The sequence below is a fragment of the Onychomys torridus genome, chromosome 16 (genome assembly GCF_903995425.1).
Source record: "Onychomys torridus chromosome 16, mOncTor1.1, whole genome shotgun sequence".
In the NCBI taxonomy this organism is placed as follows: domain Eukaryota; kingdom Metazoa; phylum Chordata; class Mammalia; order Rodentia; family Cricetidae; genus Onychomys; species Onychomys torridus.
The window spans coordinates 64,831,623-64,857,017 of NC_050458.1; the positions used below are offsets into that span (position 1 = coordinate 64,831,623).

Consider the following 25,395-nt stretch of genomic DNA (forward strand, 5'->3'; position numbering starts at 1 on the left):
GTATAAGTTGAAAGAAATTAGACTTGATTTAAAAATACGGTTTTGTAGTACATTTTAATTGGTGGTTACTCTGCAACTTCTGAATATAATGTGTAAGTTTCACCTGTGATAACCAGCAGTTTTCTCCCTCTTGTTTTCTGCCATCAGGAGAAAGCAGTTCAGCAATTTCTACAGAAGACTTAAAAGAATGTCTGAAAAAGCAATTAGAGTTCTGTTTTTCACGGTACAGATCTTTTTAATATTCTTTGTGTTTTTAATGAGTAGATATAAAATGCCTGTGGAATAGGCAGTTATTTCCTTTAGTCATAGATTTTGCTGTCATTCTTGAGTCTGTTTCATAAATAGACTTAAAAGTATAGCCTTTAGTTGGATTTATCTTTTCCCAGCAGATAGTGACAGTTTCTATTGCATACTTTTCCTAGGATCTTGAGTTAAGTAAGAGCACTGCCTGTTCTTCCAGAGGTCCTGAGTTCAATTCTCAGCACCCACATGGTGGCTCACGACCATCTGTAGTGAGATCTGGCACCCTCTTCTGTATACATAATAAATAAATAAATCTTAAAGGGAAAAAAAAAAAAAACCTAGCCAGGCAGTGGTGGCGCATGCCTATAATCCTAGCAGAGGCTGGTGGATCTCTGTGAATTTGAGGCCAGCCTGGTCTACAGAACTAGTCGGACAGGCTCCAACGCTACAGAGAAACCCTGTCTCCAAAAACCAAAAAAGAAATAAAATAAAATAATAGGAAGAGAAAATATCTCAATTTAAGTTTTGAACAGAGTAATTTTAGCAAGACCCTAAAGAGATAGGCAGAGAATACTGTTGTTTTCTCTTAAACATAAAGACCTTCTAGGCAAATGTTTCAAAATGGCTTATTTACAGGTGAGAATTCTGTAGAAATATTTATTGTTGCTTAGATACCATAACATTTCAGTATATGGTCCGGAGAGGAGAGAGTGGTTAAGAGCACTGACTGCTCTTCCAGAGGACCTGGGTTCAATTCCCAGCACCCACATGGCAGCTCACAACTGTCTGTGATTCCAAGATCTGACATCTCACACACACATACATGCAGGTAAAACACCAATGCACATAAAAATAAGAATTAATAAATTATTTTTTAAAAAGGAAAATGTTAAGATTTCAGTATCTAAAACAATTTACAGCTGGACATAATGACATACACTATTAGTCCCAGCACTCAGGGGCCAGAGGCTGGTGAGTCTTTGAGGTAAGGCTGGCCTCATCTGCATAGACCAGGATAGCCAGAGGCACACAGTGAAACTCTCTCAAACAAAGTAAAAATGGCTGTAAGGAAAAAATTGAACATTTGGACATACATGCAAATATAGTGTTTTCCATTTTTCTCGTCTTTGGTGAGCCAGTTTTTCAAGCTACTTCTAGGCCAGAAGCAGCGATTTGGGGGAGAGGGGCAAAGGGAAAAGGGGAGTTCAAGACAGGGTTTCTCTGTGTAGCCCTGGCTGTCCTGAAACTCAGCCTGCTTCTGTCTCCTGAGTGCTGGGATTAAAAGTGTACCCATCCATGCCTGGCTCAGAAGCATAGATTTTATTTTTTTGATTCTGTGAGTCAGGTTCTCACTTTGTAGTCCCAGCCTTCCTAGAACTTGCAGAGATCTTCCTGCCTCTGCCCCCTTAGTGCTAGGTTTAAAGACATGCACTCCCACTCCAGGCAAATCCATCCCCACCTCACACCCCAACTTTAACCTGGAGCCTCTCATGTGGTAGACCACTTAAGTGCTGTGCTTCTGAGCTGTTCTCCTCAGCCCTGATTCTCAAGTGAATACCTTTGTTTTTTGATGGTTACCAAATGCTATTTTGTGCTTTTCTAATTCTCTTGTCCCCACCTACACCTCTTTTTCTTTAGTGGTACTGAGGATTAAAACCAGGGCCTCATGAGTGCTAAGTGATCACTCAGCCTATCTCAGCACTAATTCCACCAATTTTTCTACATCTAGTAATTTGACATCCACGAGGAAACACACTTCTTCCTTTTTTTTTTTCTTTTAAATGGTGTTTTTTATTTTAGTTTTGAGTCAGACTAGGCAACCCTAGCAGTCCTCATGATCTCCCTCCTCAGCCACCCTAGGAGTTTTGGAATTATTATAAGCATGCACTGTCACAAGCTGATGTAATTAGATTTTAATTTCTTTATTTTTTTAACAACAGCCCCGACCTTACTCTGGCCAAGGCTGACCTGGAATTCACTGTGAGCTTAGCCTGCTCTTAAATTCCCACTAGTCCTTCTTCTTCCTCATTCCTAGTGCTGGAATTAGGTGTGGGCATAATTCATTTTCCATAAAATACTTGAATAATTAAGGTTCTCACATACTGGCATATCATTTATGGAACTGCTTCTGTTGTCATTTGTGTCCTCTTGCCCACTGTCCCACAACACCCACACACCTGCTTTTCTTTTTTATTTATTTTTAAACAGTTTTACTACCTGTAGTCTAGAACTCACTATTTAGACTAAACTCACAGAGATGCATCTGCTTCTGCCTCCCGAGTGCTGGGATTATTAAAATTGTGTTCAGCCCTTAGTTCTCTTTCTGTACAAGACTGTACGCGTGTAAGTGCATCATCACTTAGGTGCAGTGCCTTCAGAGGCAAGAAGAAGGCATTGGATCTCTTGGAACTGGAGTTAAAGACAGGTGTGAGCTGCCATGTTGTGGGTGCTGGAAACTGAACCTTGGTCCTCCATAAGACCAGCAAGTCCTCTGCACCCTGAACCATCTCTCCAGCCCCTCTATCCATTTCTTGCTGCTGCCACTTCTTTTTAAGACAAACATCAGTTATGTAGCCCATTTCTATCAACTGGACTTGAATTTGTAATTCTCCTAATTCAACCACCTGTTGCTGGAATTGCAAGGGTGTGTCCAATACCCGGTTAATTATTGCTTTATTGTACTTTTTATAAATGTTGGTTGTATACTGTCTTTTCAGTCCAGCTCATAGTCTATCTTCTTCCTTAAAATCTTAGGAAATGCGTAACAAATGTGTCAGAGAGAGCTGTGGTTTTTTAACTGCTAGTGCCAGTCCTCTGCCTAAGATATGTACCACATGTCTGCACACCACTGTTCAAATCTGCTTCTCTTCTTCTCCATTGCCTGGTACATTACTTACTGGGAACCACTCCACACAGATGGGTTCTAGAAGGAAAAATATCCCTGTTACTTCCATAATTTTGTCCTTGAAGCTTCCCTAGCTTTTAGTTTTTGAAATAAGTGGTTGTGATCTACCGCTCATGCTTAGATCTAAGATATACTGTCAGCCAGTCTAGCTAATACCACTTGTAGCTCAGCTACATTGCCAATAGTATATACCAGTTTTACTTGTAAGTGGGAAGTCTTAGATGTACTGTCAATTTGATTTACTTTGGACAATTATAGTTTCTTTGGCTAAGCACTTTGATACTGGTTAAGAATGGGGCTGCTGCAAGTCAGGTTGGCTTGCACTACAGTGTTTTACTTATGTAGAAACCATGTTTATAGGTTTCTGATATTCAAGTTATTAAATAATAACTTATATTTATTGCACTGGTGTTAATTTGCCCTTTTATGATGAAATCTTACTAGTATCTTCTATTACTCTTCCCCCAACTTATTTATTGGTTTTTCCAGACAGGGTTTCTCTGTGTAGTTCTGGTGGCTGTCCTGGCTCTCACTCTGTAGACCAGGCTGGCCTTGAACTCACAGAGATCCACCTGGCTCTGCCTCCCAAGTGCTGGGATTAAAAGCATTCACCACTTAGTTGAATTTAATTACTTACCCTCTGCCCATAAGAAAGTTTATTTATTTATTTATTTTTAAAATATGTGTATGGGTGTTTTGCCTGCCCAAACGTTTATACATCACTAACAGTAGCAGTGCCCAGAAGAGGACATCAGATCCCCTGGAACTGAAGTTAACAGGTGGCTATGAGCTGCTTTATGAGTGCTGGGGATCAAACCTTAATCTTCTAGAAAATCATTCAGTTCTTTAAACCCCTCCAGCTCCCAGTAAGACTTTTAAGATCTTTCATGAACCCATAATCTAACTGCAAAACACAAAACAATAAACATAATAAACAGGTGATGATTGCCATGGGCTAAAAAATTAAAATAGAACAGCGTAAGAGAAAGGAGAATCCAGAGTAAGAGTGTTTTGTTTGTTTGGGTTTTTGGTTTGGTTTGTTTTTTGGGGGTGTTGGGGGGTGGGTTTGTTTCCAGACAGGATTTCTCTGTGTAGCTTTTGGATGGAGCCTGTACTGGAACTGACTTTGTAGACCAGGCTGACCTCAAACTCAAGTGCTGGGATTAAAGGCATGAGTCAACACTGCCTGGCCAGTTTTAGGTGCTTTTTAAGAATTGTGTATTATAATTGCTTCTGTTTATTTCTTTCAGAGAAAATTTATCGAAGGATCTATACTTGATATCTCAAATGGATAGTGATCAGTTCATCCCAATATGGACAGTTGCCAACATGGAAGAAATAAAAAAACTAACCACAGATCTGGATTTAATTCTTGAGGTGTTGAGATGTATGTAAATGACTTTTAACTTTTTGTTTGTTTGTTTTTGTTTTGTTTTGTTTTTGAGACAGGGTTTATCTGTAGCTTTGAGCCTTTTCCTGGAACTCACTTGGTAGCCCAGGCTGGCCTCCAACTCACAGAGATCTGCCTAGCTCTGCCTCCAAAGTGCTGGAATTAAAGGCGTGCGCCAACACCGCCCTGCTTAACTTTTTTATAGTTACAAAAATTAACAATTTTTATTTCTAATCATACAGGAAATTGTTTTAAGTGGCCTTTTAGTGTGTGTATGTGTTAGTGTGTACAGTTTGCTTTTTAATCTTGTACACATAGCAAGTATTAGCAAGAATGGCCTCATTGGTTTTGATTTCACAACCTGCTAATGAGTTGTGACCTATGTATAGTTTGACAAATATTCCTGAAGTTAGATAATAAACTTGTACCTCCCTCTATCCCTTCTTGTGTATGTGCTTTTTGGCCTTTGTGGTGATTTATGTAAGAGTGGATATGTTGGGGTGAATCCTGGGCTTTATCCTCATCACTAGGATAAAGGAGAATACATTGAGGCCATAACATTAAGTGCTTTTTGTTCCCTGGAGGATTCTTTTCAGCACATTTTTTGAGACTAGCTCTGGACTAGCTCTGTAGTACAGGCATGCGCCACCACCGCCCAGCACTTTTCAGCACATTTAATCACAGTGTAGGTGCTTCTGATACTTAATTAGCAAATAACATTTGGTAATCATCTTTGCATACAAATCTTTTTCTTTTTTACCATGACAGTAATTTTTGACATTTTGCCTTAGCATTTGACAATTTATTTGGATAGAAATTGAACCAAATTTTTTGTTTTGTTTTGTTTTTGTTTGTTTGTTTTATGGATTTATTTATGTATTTTGGGAGGTGTGGGTTTTTTGTTTGTTTTGTTTTGTTTTGTTTTGTTTTGTTTTGTTTTTTGAGAGGGTTTCTCTACACAGTTTTAGTTCCTGTCCTGGATCTCACTCTGTAGAGATCCACCTGGCTCTACCTCCTGAGTGCTGGGATTAAAGACGTGCACCACCACTGCCCAGCAAACCAAATGGTTTATAATGGCATCATTAATACCATTTAAGTGTAAGACATGTTTCTTTTTTTAAATTTCAGCTTCCCCTATGGTACAAGTTGATGAGAAGGGCGAGAAAGTGAGACCGAGTCATAAACGTTGTATCGTAATTCTCAGAGAAATTCCTGAAACAACACCTGTAGAGGTAATCACTAATTATTATTAAAACTAAATGTCCTTTAACTGTTTATTGGAGGAAGTAGTCAAGCAAGAGTAGAAGTCAATACCTTCATATTAGTTACTGTTGACTTGTTAATTCTCAAGTATTAGAATTGCATAAAGGAGGAAAAACATATACTTCTGTGTTCTTAGGAGGGTAAACTTCAATAGTGCAGTAATAATGATCAGTTAGCAAAGTGTAAAACAAAGCTACAATCATAAGGATCAAGTGTGGTTCAGGTTTGGGAATAAGGTAATTGAATAAAACATATATTGCAGAATCAGACCTTTCTACCAGGGTTAGGCAGAGACTGGCTGATTTCTTTGAGTTCTAGACCAGCTTGGTCTAGACAGCTAGCTCAGGACAGCCAGGGTTACACAGAGAAACCAACCCTGTCTTAAACACTATAGGATAATTGGAGCGGAAGTACGTCTGGTTTGTTGCCCCTAAGATAGTGTTTGTTACGGGTAAATTTTACACACAACTGCAGGTTTAAGAGTGTTGAGAGTTGACTCTACTTTTTCTGTTTTAGGAAGTGAAAGCTTTGTTTAAAAGTGAGAACTGCCCCAAAGTGATAAGCTGTGAATTTGCACACAACAGCAACTGGTACATCACTTTTCAGTCGGACACAGATGCACAGCAGGTGAGAGCAGCACCGCTGCCCATGAAGGCTCATGGGGAAGAAGGCTTGGTGTTGGCTGGAGATGTGTTTAGGGTAGGCTGTGGCCCAGTGGTAGAGTGCACGTCTAGGATACGTAAGGTCAGTACCACAAGGTGGAGGCCAGCTATGGTAGTTTTCTTATATAATCTCAGAACTTGGGAGGTAGAGACAGCCAAGATCAGGAGTTCAGGACCAACTTTGACTACATAAGTGAGATCCCTGTATCAAAAACTTGAAAAAAAAAAAAAATAAAGTAGACGTGGTTGGTGATGGTGCTTGCCTGTTACCACAGCACTTGATACCAAAAATGTCATGAGTTTAAGGTCAGCCTAGGTTTGAGTGAGACCATGTCATTTTCATGTTTACCAGGATTGGCCATACATTTGCTTAATTGACAGTTGACTTTCTTTTTTTATCATCTGCATCTAACTTTAACTGATTTGTTGTTGTTATTTTGGCTTTGGTGTTTCAAGAAAAGGTTTCACTGTATAGCCCTGGCTATCCTGGAACTGTACTTAACCAATGCCGAAATCAAATTCAGGTTTTTGGTTTGTTTTGAAACTAGGTTGTCCAGGGCTTTTGGTGGTGGTGGTTGTGTGTATTTTGTTTTGAGCCAGGTGCTCACTGTGTGAGCAAGGCTGCCCTGGAACCTGTGGGCTTGGCCAGGCTAGCCTCTCACTCCCAATAGCCACTGCTCCCAGCTGAGTAAAATTAGAAGTTGTTACCTGATGACGCATGAGGCTCTTGTGTTTGTTCTGCCTTTTGTTACAACTCCATACCATCTTTCTGCATTACCTACAAGCTCTAACTAGGAATGTGGTTTTTTCTTCTCATTACCTCAAGGTTTGTTTTGGGTTTCGCCTTGCTGTGTCTAAGGCTAGCTGAGGTCACAACAAAGCCCTCTCTCTCCTGAGTAGCTTCCTGAGTGCTGGGATTACAAGTGTGTACCACCACACAGCAAGACCTTTTGTTGAGTTTAGGAACTGAGAATAGCAAACTCATTTGTAGAGGGTAAATGGCTTTAATGAAATGCTTAAATGCTAATAAAAGTTCATTTTTCTTTTAACAGGCTTTTAAATATTTAAGAGAAGAAGTTAAAACATTTCAGGGCAAGCCAATCATGGTAAGAAACATTTGTAAATATTAGATGCTAGTATGAAATAAGGGGTTTGGGGAGGAGGGTGATTGTTTTGGGTTTTTGTTTATTGCCGTGCTTTGTTTAAAAGAATTAAGAATACATGAAAGATGTTTTATAAAACCTATAGTAATTTTAAATATTTCTATGTTCTTTAGAAAATTAGTTGACAGAAAACATGAAAATACAGAAGTTTTTTTTTAAACAGGGAATCACCAAATTTTTATGCTAATTCACATCCTATATTTCTAGGTCTCAAATTGAATAAGTATAATTTCTTAATAATGATGAAAATCATTTCCAGTTCTTTCAGCCTTGTCTCAGTTAACTATGTTACCACAGTTACATCCATTTGAGAAGGAATTATCATTAATAATACTTACTCGGTGTCTTTACATGTTAATAACTCTGTTCTGAAATTCCATAAAATTTGCCTTCATACTTCTTTCCATCATTATTGCCATAGTTTAGATTTGAACAGTTGGTGTGGCCTCTTAAGCACTGATTTCCTAACTCCCTTTCTTGTTCTCTTGTTCAGTTTTAAGCACTGTACATATATTAACTCATCCTTACAAAGTGAGACAAGGAAATTAGATGTTTGGGGCTAGCTTTAGCTCCATAGTTCAAGTCAAGCCTTGCACGTGTGTAAGGATCCCTTACTGAGACAGGCTTTCTCCATGTTGACCACTGGCGATAGCCACTCTGGTGTTACATGATGAACTTGCACTTGAGAGAAATACCACAAGACACTACTGTAGGAAGTGACATGTAATCTGACTTCTGTGGGGTTGATGATGATGAGTTGTTTCCTTTGCTAATCATTCTCTCTACCTCTATTTTAATCGCTGTTCCCCTTTGAGGATACAGAGATACTGTTTTGTGTCTCTTAATGACTTGAAGCCTTTATATTTATATTTTTATCTTTGATAAAATTTCATTAATTTGGTGTATATTGTAGAATAAAACCTAATTACAGTTTTAACATTTTATTAATTTATTATATTCTAATTGTTTGTTATTATTTATGTGTATATGTGTTTATGTCTGTATGTATGCATTTGCCTGAGATTAGAGGTACCCCTGGAGTTGGGAGTTACAAGCAGTTGTAAGCTACCTGATGCAGGTGCTGGGAATTGAACTCAGGTCTTCTTCCAGAACAATCATGTTCTTAGCCACTGAACTCTCTCTCCAGCTCCCCACTCCTTTCTTTTTCTTGGTAATTTGGACAGATGTCTTCTTTTACTTGTTGACTGAACCCGTCACATATCTTTAGAGATGTTTCTTGGGGTCTTTAATCTATTTCTCCAGTCTTTACTTCCCTGAGCCACTACGGCTGTCTTCATTATGACCGCTTCAATGTCCTTTTTCCATAAGTGATTGTTTTTCTTTTAACCATCGGGTGAATCCATGTTGACTTATTTTACCTTGTTTATTGCAGCTCTTCTCAAGTCCACAAGCTATTGTTTTCCTTTGCTCTATTGATTCTAAGCAGAAATAAATCATAATACATGTAAAATATACGTTGAATATATTTGTTGTAATACACACTTGATCTTTATTTTTATGTTTTCTTCTTCTAGGCAAGGATAAAAGCCATTAATACATTTTTTGCTAAGAATGGTTATCGATTAATGGATTCTAGTATGTATACTCAACCCATTCAGACTCCAACCCAGTATCCCTCACCAGTCTTTATGCAGCCAGTGTATAACCCTCACCAGCAATACTCAGTGTATAGTATTGTGCCTCCGTCTTGGTCTCCAAGTCCTGCACCTTACTTTGAAACACCACTGGTAAGTGAAACTTTTAGAAAATAATAAAACATTCAGTTCAAGCTAAAACGTAAAGAAATCTGAAAACCAGGTGCAGATGCATTTGCCTGTAATTGGCAGTGTTAGAAGGCTCGTTGCAACTTCAAGGCCAGACTAGTCTGCATAGCAGTTACAGACCAGCTGGTTGTCTCAAAAATCACCAAACAAAAACCTCCATTCTAATCTAGTTGGTTGATTTTGTGTTGGTTACTTTGTGGGTAAACTATGATAGTTCCTCATCCATTTACCCTTATTACTAAGGGCTGAGCTGTTAGTTTCTATAATTTGATTCTTTACATTTTACTAATTGATTGATTGGGGGTCTAACCATGTAACCCTGGCTGTCCTGGAACTCTATGTAAACCAGGCTGACCATGAACTCAGAAAGATCCACCTGCCTCTAGAGTGCTGGGGCTTAAGGTGTGTGCCACCATGCCCATCTCCCTTGTGATTCTACTTGACTCATTTTGTCCTGAAACAGTGGTTCACATGTAATGAATTAGTGATATGTCATTTATAATAAAATGATGTGTGGCAGGAATGTTGCAGAAATGAGTAAATATGGAGTTTTCTTTATTTACTATTGAAGAAACTGATATTAAGGTAGCTCACTTGGGTTTCTCAAGAACCCTCTCTTGCAATATTACATATTTTCCATTCATGTTTTCTTCTAGGCTCCTTTCCCAAATGGTAGTTTTGTGAATGGTTTTAGTTCACCGGGATCTTATAAAACAAACGCTGCTGCTGTGAATATGGGCCGACCATTCCAAAAAAATCGGTAAGATGGGAAATAATGGCCGAAATTTATTTTAAAGAATTCCCAAGGAATTCCCATGTCCTTGTTGACTAAATATAAGTGCTTTTGTTTACTAACAAAGTTCATGAATTATTCAGTCTAGGATTCTTCAAGGTCAGAATGAATAATAGCTATAATGGGGTCAGGATTTCAATGGTTTCTGTTTTATCTTTTAATTTCTTATTTTGTCTTGTGTGTGGGTGTTTTGCCTACATGTATATCTCTACCACTTTGATTTCCATTGCCCTCGTAGCCTAGAGGAAGCCCTTGTGTCCCTTGGAACTGGAGTTGCAAATGGTTTTAAATCACCATGTGAATTCTGGGAATTGAACCTTGGTTCTTTTGAAATAAAATCAATTCTCTCAACCACTTAGCCAGTTCTCCATTACCAGTTTATTTTATTTTTGTTTTTCCATTTTTCCAGACAGGTTTTCTCTTTGTAGTCCTGGCTATCCTGGACTGGTCTCCAACTGGGAGATTCACCTGCCTTTGCCTCCCAAGTGCTGAGATTAAAGGTGTGTGCCACCACCACCTGATTCCCAGGTTATTTTTTAGTATGAGTTCTGGGGATTGAATTTAGGCACTCATGCTTTTAAGGCAAACACTTAACCAATGGAGTTTCTTCCAAACACATACAAAATTTTTTTAAGGAAGAGTACTGATTATTGCAAATGTTTATCTTAAAAGTATAGGGCTGGAGAGGATGGAGAGGTTCCTAGCACGTCCATGGCTCGCTCATAGCCATCCATGACTCCAGTTTTGCAGGGTCCGCCTCCCTCTTCTGATCTCCACTGACATACTGGCAGCCAAAACATCCATATACTTAAAATAATAAAAATGACAAAACCAAACCAAACCTACCAGTGGCAGTACTCTCTCCACTTGCTTTATTAAGGCCCTGGATTTTAATCTCCAGCACAATAAAATAAAAATGTGCTCATGATGCATGCAACCATGTATGTACAGTTCTTTTGTGTGTTCTTGTGTTCATGTGTGCATTGCATGTGGGGGTCAGAGGACAACTTTGAGAAGTCAGTTTCTACCTTCCACTTCTTTCTACCACTGTATACATCCAGTCTAACTGGCCCTTAGTCTCTGCACAGGTCTCTCATCTGCTTCCCATGTCTGCAAAGGCGTATTAGGATTACATATGCCACCCCATGTAGCTTTGTATGGGTTCCCAAGGTCAAATGTTCACCTGCTTAGCCATTTCCTACAGAAATAATAGGATTTTTGTTTGTTTGTTTGTTTTTCAAGACAGGGTTTCTCTGTGTAGCTGTGCGCCTTTCCTGGAACTCACAGAGATCCTCCTGGCTCTGCCTCCCAAGTGCTGGGATTAAAGGCGTGCACCACCACTGTCCGGCTGGAATACTTTTTAGATTTATTTATTTATTATGTCTACAGAAGAGGACACCAGATCTCATTACAGATGGTTGTGAGACACCATGTGGTTGCTGGGAATTGAACTCAGGACCTCTGGAAGAGCAGTCAGTGCTCTTAACCTCTGAGCCATCTCTCCAGCCCGCAATACTTTCTTATTAAGATGCTGAGACACTAGCTTTTCATTGCCAGCCCAATCCTTGTTGCTTTCTTGCTTCTGGTTTTTCAGTTCAAGGCTCCTGTCCCTTCAGTATATGGTTTTTGTTTTGATTTTGTATTGTTTTGAGACTGGGTCTCAAAACAGACTACTTTGCTCTTTCCTCTGAAGGGAGGGGAAGGGGGGTGTAGGGGAAGACAGTGAGAGAGAGAGAGTGTATGTGTGTGTGTATGTCTCAGAGAGTCTTTCTACCTGGCTTTTCTATAACCCTTACCCCAGGCTGATGGCTTCTCCCTCCCAAGTAGTAGGATTAAAGCCATACACCACCACACTTTTTGTTCTGCTCAGCTTGGTTGGTTTGTTTTTATGTATATGTTTGAGTTTTATTGGTGTGACTTATATTTGTTGGTTTTGTTTTTTCAGACATAGTATCTAGCTCAGAAACATGTAATATGGTCAAGAATGTCCTTTAGACTCTTGCATCCACCTCTCAAATGGTTGGTTTACGGCATACACTCCACATCAAGTTTAGTACCTTTTTGCAGCATTTCTTTCAACTTTTGATAGCCCGATGATGACAAGTCCTACCTAGTGAGAATGGACTAACTTACCACAGGATAGACATTGGTATTTTTTACTGTACTTTCTCTCCTTTTTTTCATCCTCCACCTTTTTGGTGCTTGGACTGTGATTGTTAAATCTCTCTTTAGTGAGGGGTAAGATTATGAGACCTGAGGGCTGTTAAAAGTTAATAAACTTGTGTAGTAGACTTGTACAATGCATAGTGAAATTTACCTTATTTTCAGAAAAAAAAAGTAACTTTTAAAAGTTCTATTAAAGAATATACTGTGATTTTTACTACTTTTAAACTATTTTATAATGAGCCCCCTTTCCCCCATACCCAGACAAGGTTTCTCTGTGTAGCCCTGGCTGGCCTGGAATTAGCTCTGTAGACCAGGCTACCCTCAAACTTAATGAAATATTTTTTGTAACATCATTTTAGACTAACTTTTGCAAAAACATTTAACCTGGCTTTGCATCCTGTCTGGGGAGTAAATAAAGTATGAGGCTTAAGAGTTGTTGTGATTTTTTTTTTTTTTTTTTTTTTTTTTGGTTTGGTTGGAAAAGTGATTCGAATTAATACCTTTTTATGGTCTAATTATTTGTGGTGTTTTAAATCTGTTCAGAAAGCCAAGAAATAACACGTTATTGATAGGATCAATTGATATCTTTAGAAACATTATAAAAAATGGGCCATATAGACAGCAAACAGTGTACCAATTCTAAATCTCATACTTCCTTTTTAATTTGCTATAGAGCCAAGATACTCAGTTACTTAGGTTTTGTTTTTAATGTTTGTCTGTCTATTTATTTATTTATTTTTCTGGGACAGGGTTTCACTATGTAGCTTTGGCTGTCCTGGAACTCTGTTTATAGGCAACGCTGGCTTTGAACTCACAGAGATCTACCTGCTTCTGCCTCCTGAGTGCTGGAATTAAATGCATATACCACCACTGCTCTTTTTTAGTTGTTTGTTTAGAGATACGTTCTTGGTAGCCCTGTCTTTTCTGGAATTCAGTATTTTCCCCTAATCTTAATAAACAGCATTTTCCCATGTGTGTGATTATAAATAGATAAAAACAAATACAATGTTTTTGGTTGCCTCATACAAGAATGTGTGGGGTTGTTTTTGTTTTTTAACCCCCATTGGTGGTTTTACCCTTACTCAGATACCTGGTACAACTTTATTAGTAATTAGTAAAAGCCTGATGTCTTTGGTTTGTTGTTGTTGTTTTAAGATAACAGTAAAATCCTAACTGTGGCTTTGTTTTAATTGCTAGAGACAGATTCTCTCTTGTAGCCCTGACTGTCTGTCCTGGAATTTCCTATGTACACCAGGTTGGCCTAAAACTTCGCTGTCTCCTTAGTGCTGAGATTAAAGATGTGCCCCACCAGGCTTGTTACTGACTGGTTTTGATGTTGAGGTAGAAGTAGCTTTCTTTATCTAGAACTTCAGATTTTTTTCCCAAATTTTGTCAAACACATAGCATTACTTTACCTTTTCTTAATAATATTGCATCAGAGCTGTTAGATTTTTCTTGATTTACCTTTTGTATATCTTTTCTAGTGTAAAGCCTCACTTTAGGTCATCCAGTGGTTCAGAACACTCAACAGAGGGCTCTGTGTCATTGGGGGATGGACCATTGAGCAGATCTAGTTCAAGGAACTTTATCTCTGATCGGCATAACCCTACAGTAACAGGGAATCAAGAACAAACTTATCTTCCAAAGGAGGCTCCCATTTTACAAATGGAACAGAATGGGGACTTTGGTAGAGGCAGGTAAGGATTTGTTGTATATATAAAAATTATTGGAGTTGGGGCTTTAGCTCAGTGGTTGAGCGCTTGCCTATCAAGTGCAAGGCCCTGGGTTCGGTCCTCAGCTCCAAAAAAAAAATTATTTAGTCATAACATGTTCATCTTTAATGTTGAAAATCATCTGATGATTTTTTGTTCTTGTATTAATTATTGCTGTGTGAATATCTTAAATGAATTCATTGTTCTTATAAATTATAAATTAATTGATAGGTTTAGTTTTAGCTTTGGCAATGCTAGGCATTTGAACAAATGTTGTCAAACTTCTGATTTAAATACTGTCGCCAAGTTACACACCTTCACCTTTGAATCAGTGGGAGGTCTTTGGAGGGGAGGTTGTTTTGTAGTGTAGAAACTGGCCTCAGAACTACCTCTGCCTTCTAAAAGGATTGGGATTGAAGATGTGCTTCTCCCATGTCTGGCCCTTCCTTCTAGTTTCACTTTCTCCTTAATTCTCAGCTGTAAGAGTGGGGTTCTGTTTTGTCTACTATGGCTAAATTAGACTTTAAAATGCTTCTTATGTGGAAAATGTATTGCTAGTAGAAGTGGGTCCAGTTCACTTTATGAAGGTAGTAGTTAGTGAACTTTTTTGTGAATTAACTCAAGATCTCTTTAGTAACAATGGTGGAATTGCTCCAATTTTGAACATGTAAATAGTTTAAGTAGAATCTTTGATAGGAAATAAGTGTGTATTTCAAGTGTTTGACCTGGGTTGTTCTTCTCTTGTTCAAAGGAGGACGCTTTTCAGAGGTCGAAGACGAAGAGAAGATGACAGGATCCCAGTAAGTGTTTTCTTCTTTGTATCTTTAGAATTCTTTTTCCTTTTGGTCTGTCTTCCTTTCTGGTTTTATTTTGTTAACTATTCAAACAAAAATAATTGAGCCTGATATTGATCTGAAAGTCATTTATACATTCACTCTCTAGTGCTAATTAGCTGTTTGAGGTTGTACTGCTAATATTTTATATCTAGCATATTCAGTTAAAGGCATAGTGCGGCCCTTTAATTTCAGCTCCCAGAAACAGGCACATAGTAAGTTCTAGGCCAGCCAGGGTTGCATATATATAGCTGGAGAGGTTATTACATTTGAAGGTTTATTATGTTACTGTCTTTGATCTTTGTCTCATGTCACTTGATCTTTGTGTTTAGGCAGCGTCTCACTGTATAGCCACAGTGGCTTCAGGCTTAGTCCTGCTGCATCAACTTCTCAAATACTAGGATTACAGGTGTACAGTGCCATTCCCAGCTCCCGTCTGTTGCGGAATATTACTTTAACTATGCAAAGATGTGTTGCTTTGCCTGCCTATAAGGCACTTGATTGGTCTAATAAAATGCTGAATGGCCAATAGCTGGACAGTATTGGGACAGGCAGGGCTGGCTTGAAGAGAGAATAAGTAGGAGGAGGAATCTGGGCTTGAGAGGAAAGAGAGGGAGACATCCTTGGTCAGGCAGCCACCAGCAAGACACAGAAGAAGCAGGAAAATTAGGATATACAGAATGAAAGAAAAGGTGAAGCCTCTAAGTTATAAGCTAGTGGGGCTAGCATAAGGCCAAGCATTCATAATTAATTAATAATAAGCCTCCATGTCATGATTTGGGGGCTGGTGGTCCAAGAAAGCCTGCTACATTAAGAAAGCCTGTTAACCTGTCTGTTGCTCATAAACAACACTGGTATTAGTAATGCAGTGATAACCTCCTTAGTTAATTTTACCTAATTTCACTGTGACCAGATACCAGACAGAAGCTGTTTACCGATGGAAAGGAGTGTTTTTTAGGGCGAATAGTCTGTGCTAGGGTAGGGAAGTTGAAGTGGCTCTGTAACAGAGGAAGCAGGAGGCCATGGCTCCTCCCAGCTTGGCATCCCAGGAAGCTAAGGGCACAGAACTAGAGGTAGAGCTGGGGGCTGGGGACATGGCCCGCAGTGAAGTGCACTCGCTGCTCTTCTCTGGACTTGATTTGGCTTCTAGCATCCATCATAGCTGTCTGCAACTCTAGTGCCAAAGGATCTAATGCCTTCTTCTGGCCTCCGTGTTCACCAAGCACACATGTGGTACACAGACATACATATAACCAAAACACCCATACACAAGAAATTATAAAAATAATTTTTAAGAGCCAGGCAGTGGTGGTACACACCTTTCTTCCCAGCACTCAGGAGGCTGAGCCAGATGGATTTCTCCGTGAGTTCAAGGTCAGCCCGATCTACAGAGCAAGTTCCAGGACAGGCTCCAGAGCTATACAGAGAAACCCTGTCTCGAAAAACAAAAATCAAATCAAACAAACAAATAAATAATAACAATATTTTTAAAAAGGGCTCAAAAGCCAGAGGCAGGTGGATCTTCAGTTTCAAGGCCAGCTTGCGCTACATGGCAGGTTCTAGCAAGCCAAAGTTTAAAAAGTAGCAAAGCTCAGCCTTCAAAGGTCCACCTTCAAATGATCTACTTCAGGCAGTCAGTCCCCAAAACTAGATAGTACTGTCAACTGAGCTAGGTATTATGGGGACATTTTAGATTCAAAGCATAACCTCGTGTGTAGTGATCATTATCCATGTCTAGGCATAGTTAAAGGAAGACTCTACTAGTCAGAGTTCTCTAAAGAAACATTAAAGAGGAGTCTATTAGTTACGCTTAAACCGTATAGTTGGAGTCCAGTCATGGCTGTCCTGCATCAGAGAGACCAAAAACTTGGTAGTTGTTGAGTCTGTGAGACTGAGCTCCAGCCTGGGGTTCCTGGAGACCTCTTGGCCTTCAGTTCCAATTAGAAGCCCAAAGAAGAAGCTGGTCCTAATAGCGGAAGCAGCAGCATCAACAAAGTGGGTGAACTCAGCATCGAGAGGGAAATCCAAGTAATGGAAAAGTTCTTCGCCTTCCTTGTCCTTTGGTCTTGTCCAGTAGTGTAGAAGGTGCTGCCCACATTTAAGATGGATTCTTCCACATCTGTTCAAGCAACCTGATGGAGTCTCTCATTGAGGCTCACTTGCAGGTGACTAGGTTATGTCAAGTTGACATTTAAAACTAATGGCCAGGTATAGAGGGACACACATTTAAACCATCACTTACATGGCAGAGGCAGAGGCAGGTGGATCTCTTGAGAGTTCTAGGCCAGCTAGTGCTGCAAAGTGAGACTCTTGCCTCAAAAAAGAACGAAGATGAACAGACTAGAGTGGTTAAGAGCACTTACTGTTCATCCAGAGAGCTTTGTTTAGTTGTTTCCAGTACCTGTGTGGTAATTCACAACTGTCCATACCTAGTTCCAGTGAATTCAACAACCTTTTCTGAGTTCCACAGGCATCAGACAGTTCACAGACATGCATGCAGATAGACATTCACACATAAAACAAATCTTTAGATAAAACTAACCACAGATCCCTACAAGTGGGATTTAAATATATATATATATATATATATATATATATATATATATATATATATATATATATATTTTTTTTTTTTTTTTTTTTTTTTTTCCAATAAATGTTGCCAAATAATTGCTTTAGGGGTTAGCTCATTTTCCCGTCTCATAGACAATGAACAAAAGTTCCTGTTTTATCTATTAGCTTTATAATATATTTATAATTTATAATACGTATATATATATATTTTTTTTTGCCAGTATTTTTGGGTGTTACATTCATTCTCAAAAGCTTTTGGTAGTAAATTCTTTTCTATTCCGTCATCTCGGGATTGAGCGCAGGTTGTCAAGCTCTTGTGGCAAGTGCTATTACCCACTGAACCATCTCACTCACCCTGTGGCTAATTTCTTACATCTACAATCTTACTTTTTTTTTTTTTTTTTTTTTAATTATGAATTACGAATACAAAGTTCTGCCTGCATGTCAGAGGAGGACACCAGATTTTCAATACAGATAGTTGTGAGCAACCCATGTGGTTACTGGAAATTGAACTCAGGACCTCTGGAAGAACAGCCAGTGCTTTTTTTTTTTTTTTTTTTTAATTATTATGTATACAGCATGTATGACTGCAGGCCAGAAGAGGGCACCAGATCTCATTACAGATGGTTGTGAGCCACCATGTGGGTGCTGGGAATTGAACTCAGGACCTCAGGAAGAGCAGCCAGTGCTCTTAACCTCTGAGCCATCTCTCCAGCTCCAGCCTTAATTTTTTAAAAAACTTGACAGGAGCTAAAGAGATGGCTCAGCAGTCAAGAGCATGTACTGCTTCTCCATATTTCCAGAGTTCAGTTCCCAGCACCCACATCAGGCAGGTCAGAACTACTTGAAACTCTAGCTTCATGGAATCTGAACCCTTTTCACAAGCACCTGCCCTCATTGTGTATAATACCCACATAAGAAAATCTGACCAGTCAGTGGTGGCTCACACCTTTAATCTCAGCACTTGGGAGGCAGGGGCAGGTGGATCTCTGTGAGTTCAAGGACAGCCTCATCTACAGAGTGTTACTGGAAAGCTTCTCTCCAGGTCCCACCAAGCCCCCACAGTTCCACAACCCACGTATAAAATACACTCTGACGCTTATATAACTTATAAACTGTATGGCCGTGGCAAGCTTCTTGTTATCTACTTCTTTAATCTTAAATTAATCCATTTCTATTAATCTATAAGTTGCCATGTGGCTCGTGGCTTACAGGTACCTTACATCTCGATTGTCATGGCAGCGGCTGGCAGGTCTCTTTGTCTCAGCCTTCCATTTCCCTGAATTCTTTTCTGTTTGTCCCGCCTACACTTCCAGTGTTTTATTTATTAACCGATCAGAGCAACACATTTAACATACAAAACATCCCACAACAAGTGAGTTCAGGATTAGACAGAGAAACCCTGTCTCAAAAGAAAGGAGTGGGGGCAGGGAGAGAAAGAAAGAAAGGGAAATCTTTATATACAAGCCAAGCATGCTAGTACAGGCCTGTGATCCTAGTATTTAGGAGGTAGAAACAGAAGGATCAGGAGTTCAAGGATCAAAGTCTGAGTCTCTGATCTCTTGCCTCACAGGTGTTGGATCACATTATTTTTAACTTGCTAAGGAGCAAATTCAAGCTTCATGTATGCTTAGCCAGGAATTGTGCTCAATTGTTTTATTTATGACTTTATTTTTTGTGGGCAGTCAAGAAGCTTTAGGCCTGTGAAGAGACATCATGACCACAGCAAATCTTACAAAGAAAAACATTAAATTGGGACTGGCTTATAGAGTCAGGGTTTAGCCCATTATCATCATGGCAGGACATAGTGGCATGCAGGCAGACATGGTGCTGGGGAAGGAGCTGAGAGCTCTACATCTTAATCCACAGACAGCAAAGGGAGCTGTGTTCCCACACTGGGTGTAGCTTGATTATATGAGACCTCAGAGCCCACCCCCAATAGTGACATACTTCCTCTGTCAACTCTATACCTCCCAATAATGCCAGTTCCTATGGGCCACTAGCCTGAGAGCCATCCCTATTTAAACAACCACAAGCTCTGACTACATTTTAAGCATGTCAGTTGTAGCAATTCTTGTGAATCCTCAAGTAGCCATCAACGATTGAGGAGAGGAAACAAGGCAGCTGAGCGAAGCATACCTGTAATCTCAGCACTTGAGAGGATTAAACAGAAGGGCACAAGCTTCAGGCCAGCCAGGGATATATAGCATGATCTGGTCATGGATGGTTGGATGGATAGATTTGGTTATAATACATTAAAAATGACAGCATCAAAGGCTAGAAGTTGGCTTGAAGGAAATGAAGAACAGTGGTATGGCCGGGTGGTGGTGACACAAACTTAATTTCAGCACTCTGGAGGCAGGGCTGGTAGATCTCTGGGAGTTTGAGTTCAGCCAGGGTTACACAAAGAAATCTGGCCTCGAAAATCAAAAAAGAAAAGAGAAAACTGAAGAGGGAGCCAAGACTGATGTGGGGAACCATGAATTTATAAAGAGGTAATTCTGTGTCCTTTAGAAGTCTTATTTTTCTTAAAGCTTCTGGAGTAGAGGGTTAGAGAAAGCAATAGGCACGTGACCTGTTTAACGGTTTGTTTTTTTAGAGACCCCAGCCTTCAACACCTGAAGCAAAGGCTCCAACACCAAAGTTTGACTTACTAGCTACAAATTTTCCTCCTTTACCTGGAAGTTCGTCAAGAATGCCAGATGAACTTATTTTGGAGAATAGAATGTCTGATGTTGTTAAAGGTGTCTGCAAAGAAAAAGTAAGCATTGGAACATCCCATCTGTTCTTTCCATTTATGGGGTTATATGTTAAGCATATAAGGGTTTATTTGCATTTAATTATTTTATAGTTTTCACCACTTTTTAAGAGTTTTGAAAAGGTGTATAATAAAACTTCAAAAAGTCAGGAAATTGTTCCTTGACCTTTGTGTCAGTCAGCTCGGTCTGGAGGCTTAGCTGAATGGAGAAGAGGTCTCATCTCCACAAAGGGCCTGTCCTTAACGAGTGATGTAATGAATCCTGAGCTAACTTGGTCAGTGCAGTCTTTCTAAGTAGATGCCGACCAGTGTACACAACGTCTTTGGAGGGAGTCCTGCTGCATATCCCAGACTGGCCTTAAATTTTCTGTTCTTCTGCCCCCTGCTTCTAGTTAGTGCTGGGGTTGGCATTGTAGGCGTGTGGAACCACAGGTCTCATACATTTTTCTTGTTTTTTACCTTTTTTTAGGTTTATGTATGTATGTATAGGTGTGTGGGAGACAGCACATATATGGAGGTCAGAGGACAGCTTTTAGAAGTCAGTTCTCTCCTTCCACTGTGTGTTCCAGAGGTCAACTGAGGGTGCCAGCCTTGTGCATTGAGCAGTTTTACCCACCGAGATGCCTCCCTAGCCCTAATTTTAATTTTAAGTATAATTATAACATGGATATAATGTATCTTACAATGCAGAACAGTGATCCCTGAATCTACATTTTACCAGATAAACCAAATAAACCCCCCTTTACTATGTCAGATTCATATTGCTATGGATAGGGTTGTCGTTGGTGATAAGATACACCAAATAAAGGGGATTGCCAGGTAGACAAGAATGTGCCATGATTTAGAAGCCGCTTCTCATCCCCACAGTGATTCATTTGTGTGGGTTCTGAGGATTCAGATTCAGGTTGTCAGTCCGGCATGGAAATTCCTTTACCCACTGTGCCTACCCCATAGCCCTTTTTTGCTTTTTAGGCAAGGTGCCTCTGTACACTCCTTACTGCCTAATTAACACTTGCTGTGTAGAGCCAGTGATTCTTCTCCCCACTCTCCTGGGTGCTGGGATTACAAACCTTAAATGTAAATTTCCTCTTCCCTTCAGATTTTATCTTTTTAGGCAAAGAGGAGGGGGATGATGGCTGGCAGAGCCATACAGTGGTCAGGAGGGAAGGGATAAAAGTAATTAGGAAAAATGGAAAGAGTCTAAGAAAAATGAGGCACAAGAGGGGAAATACTCAACAGTGCTAAGAAGGGGGGGGGGGGCTATAGTAATGTTCCACATACATAAAATCCAAAGTATTAAAAATAAATTAGCCAGGTTGAGGTGGCACACCTCTTTAATCCTAGCACTTTGGAGTCAAATCTCTGAGTTCAAGGACAGCCAGGGCTACATGAAGAGAAACCCTATCTCGAATAAATAAATGAATGAATGAATAAATAAATAGATAGAAAAGGAGAGAGAATGTCAAGAAGAAGGATGAAAAGAGGGGCTGTTAGGCTGAGGAGGTTCAGAAAGGAAAGAGGGTTATATACATTTTCAGTCTAAAAATGGTTTTCTTCTCTTACATCTGATCAGGTTTTTTCTGAGTATAGTTCTCAATCAGAAAATGTTTTGCCATAGAATTTTAAAGGTATTTCACTGTTTCCTGTTATTAAAAGTAGAGCTGAAAAGATGGCTCAATGGTTGAGTTTCTACTGATCTGCAGTGGACCTGAGTTAGGCTCCCAGCACCTACATATGATGGCTGACAACCACTTGTAACTGTCTCCAGAGAATCTAACAGTTCAGGCCCCTGAGGCCACCTCACTCAAGTGAGATACCTACACACAAATACTCATCATTTCAAAAATAATAAAAGTACATATTTAAAAAGTATATTGGGCCAGGCAGTGGTGGCACATGCCTTGAATCCCAGCATTCAGGAGGCAGAGGCAGGTGGATCTCTGAATTACAGGAAAGCCGGGGATATATAGAGAAATCCTGTCTCTAGTGTGTGTGTGTATATATATATATAATATATTATATATATTTATAAGTATATATGTGTATAAGTATATATATGAAAACACCAGCTGAAGTATATACTTTGTACTTTACAATCAAATTAGACTGTTTTCAAATTAGAATCTATGAAGGTTAAAGAGACACATAAAATAAATAGCCATCTACTACAAGCTGTCCCTACCTCTATGATTGCAGGCCTTTGCAATCACAGTAGGCATGTATAGACATTTTGAAAGGACAATAATAATGTGTGTTCTCCCAGAATCAATCCCATTCTCCAATTGTGGGTTGTAAACACCCTCAGTATAGCAGCAACATGTGTATCCCTCTTTATCTTCTCTTCTTACTTGGTCTTCTTACAGAAAAGCATTAATTTGGGGAGTGAAAGTTTTCTTGCTTTCCTTTTACCCCTGAGTTGACAAAGACTTTCTTTAAGGAGCCAGGTAATAAATATTTAAGGCCTATGGGCCAGATTCTCCCACATATTTTGTTTTGGTTTATAATTTGTATATTTAGGGCGTGGGGTAGGGGATGGTGGGTTTGTATGTGGTTGAGTGTATTTGTTTGCACATAAGCATGTGCCAGAGATCATTTCTCACTGAATGTGGTCTACCTTATTTTTGAGATGGCCATCTATTGAACTGGAGCTTTTTTGTTAGACTGAGCTGCCTGGCCATGAGCCTCAAGTATGTCCCTGTCTCCACCTTCCCAGTGCTAGGTTTATACAGATACAAGCCACCACATTCAGCTGTTGATGAGTGTGCTACTGATCAGACCTCAAGGACCTTACCAACTTACCGTCCTAAAGCATACTGTTTGCTCTTAAAAAAAAACCCTTTAATAACTTACAAGCCTTTCTTTGTTTAGGAGCTATAGACTGGTCTCTGCAACTCAGTATGCCAGTCATTCCCTAAACAGTATATTGTTTAATGTGTTTAATGTTTATTGTTTAATGTGTGTGGTTTTTGTGGACCTGGCTACTTGTTTGCTTTTAGTTTATTGTTTGTTTAGTTGGTTGGTTTGGTTGGATTTGGTTTTCTCTCTTCTCTAAATTTAAAGAGTTTCCAGTGTTTGGCATAGTTTTTTTTTTGTTTGTTTGTTTTGTTTTTTTTTGTTGTTTTTTTTTTGTTGTTGTTGTTGTTGTTTTTTTTTAGATTTTTTTTTATATAAATTTGTGGGTTTTTTGTTTTGTTTTAAGATGTTCTGGATACTAATGCTCTGTCAGTTACATCTATTACAAATGACATTTCAGCTTTAATGGTTTTCAGTTATTTTCCATTCTGTTTTATTGAGAGTGAGCATCATCATGCAGCCCAAGCTGGCCTAAACCTTACTATGTACCATATAGCCAATTCCTGATTTTTCTGTTTCTCTCTTTCAAGTGTTAGGATCTATTTACAATCTTGTACTTGTGATAATCTTGCCTTAGCCTCTCAAGTTTTTGAAGATTAGAGTCAGCCATTGTGCTCAGCTATCCAGAACTCATCTTTGCAGTCATGTTTCTCCTATTCCCCCTAGCAACGAGCTCAAATGAAGTAATGCAGTGTTTACTCTTCTGTATAGCATGGTTTATTTTATTTAACAAAGTGTTCTTTTAATAATACTACTTGGTTATGTTTACATTTACCACTGGATTGACACTGGATTGTTTCCTTTTTTGGCTCATGTAGATAATTCTATGGTGATTATTTATATGAAATTTCTTGTAGTTCTAGGTATGGGCATAATGCCTGGCTAGACTGTTTTTTTTTGTTTTTATTTTTTATTTTGTTTTGTTTGTTTTTTAACAGGGTTTCTCTGTGGCTTTGGAGACTGTCCTGGAACTAACTCACAGAGATTCTCCTGCTTCTGCCTCCTGAGTGCTGGGATTAAGGGTGTGAATTACCACACCCAGCTTCTGAACATCTCTTTCATTACAGTATAAGTCAGTCTCATTGCTGGTTGTGTAAATGGAAGGTTCTGTGTTCCATAGCCACTCTCAAATAAACACTCAGAGGCTTATATTAATTATAAGTGCTCACCTAAAAGCTTAGGCTTATTACTAACTAGCTCTTAACCTTTTGTTGTTGTTGTTGTTTTGTTTGGTGTTTTGTTTTTCAAGACATGGTTTCTCTGTGTAGTTTTGGTGCTTGTTCTGGATCTCCTTTTGTAGATCTGCCTGGCTCTGCCTCCCTAGAGCTGGGATTAAAGGTGTGTGCCACCACCTCCCAGCTCTAGCTCTTACATTTGAAGTAAACCCATATTCTTACTTATGCTCTGCCACTTGGCAGTACCTTTGTTAGCATGGCACATTCATGTCCTGTTACCTCTGCATCTGGCTGGTATCTCCTGACTCCACCCTCCTTCCCATCATTCTCAGTTGGGCTTTTCCTGTCAGTTAACCAATGAGAGTAATACAAATACATAGTGTAGAAAAGGATTGTTCATAGCATGGTTGAATGATAATTGGCCATAGTATCAATAGTTGTTGGACAGTTGTTTATCTTCTTTATTAATATGTTCAAATGTAATTTCAAACTCTCTTCTTTCAACTTTTAGGACAGTGAAGACTTGAGAGTTAGTTGCCCAGTGCCTGCAGAGGATGAACAGACAGACTGTGCTTCTGCCCAGCAACTCAGCAGAAGTCCGGGTCCTTCGTGTACAGCTGAGCCTCCTGCATTAAGGTGCTTTTTTTCTTTTTCCAGAGTACTTCAACATTAAACTACTTTGTTTTAGAATAGCTTTAATTTCAGCCCTTTGGATATTGAGTAAAGAGGATTACAAGTTTGAGTTCAGCCTTGACTACACATATGGAGACCCCTTTTCGAGAGGTTGGAAGAGCACTTTTCTTCTAAAAGAACCCAGTAAGCCTTTGTTGGAGAATTGGCTCAGCAGTTAAGAGCACTTGTTGCTCTTCCAGAGAGCTGGAGTTCAATTTCCAGCACATATTCTGTGCTCACAACCATCTGTAACTCTAGTTCAAAGAGGATCTGATGCCCTTTTCTGACCCCTGTGGGCACACATGTGGTATAAAACATGCAGGCAAAACACACATACACATAAAGGAGGAAGTAAATTTGATCCTATCTACCCCTATTTTCTCTCTCCTAACTCTTTTATAACTCACTGAGTCCAGTACTGCTGCTCACACAGGCATGGGTTAGGGCTG

At 39.3% G+C, this 25,395-nt stretch overlaps 1 protein-coding gene across 3 annotated transcripts in view; it reads left to right on the forward strand.

The window, feature by feature from the left end:
* The window catches only part of Larp4 (La ribonucleoprotein 4), a 47,892-nt gene that overhangs the window by 21,342 nt on the left and 1,155 nt on the right, over nt 1–25,395 (forward strand). For 2 of the 3 annotated variants that reach the window (XM_036208195.1, XM_036208196.1), the window contains exons 4-14: nt 148–223; nt 4,399–4,535; nt 5,667–5,770; nt 6,318–6,428; nt 7,516–7,569; nt 9,162–9,374; nt 10,067–10,170; nt 13,854–14,066; nt 14,833–14,881; nt 20,088–20,249; nt 24,786–24,910. In XM_036208195.1, coding sequence (XP_036064088.1) covers nt 148–223; nt 4,399–4,535; nt 5,667–5,770; nt 6,318–6,428; nt 7,516–7,569; nt 9,162–9,374; nt 10,067–10,170; nt 13,854–14,066; nt 14,833–14,881; nt 20,088–20,249; nt 24,786–24,910 — 1,348 coding nt within the window. Of the gene's footprint in view, nt 1–147; nt 224–4,398; nt 4,536–5,666; nt 5,771–6,317; nt 6,429–7,515; nt 7,570–9,161; nt 9,375–10,066; nt 10,171–13,853; nt 14,071–14,832; nt 14,882–20,087; nt 20,250–24,785; nt 24,911–25,395 lie in introns of those variants that run through there. The other variant, XM_036208197.1, reaches the window with a different exon arrangement.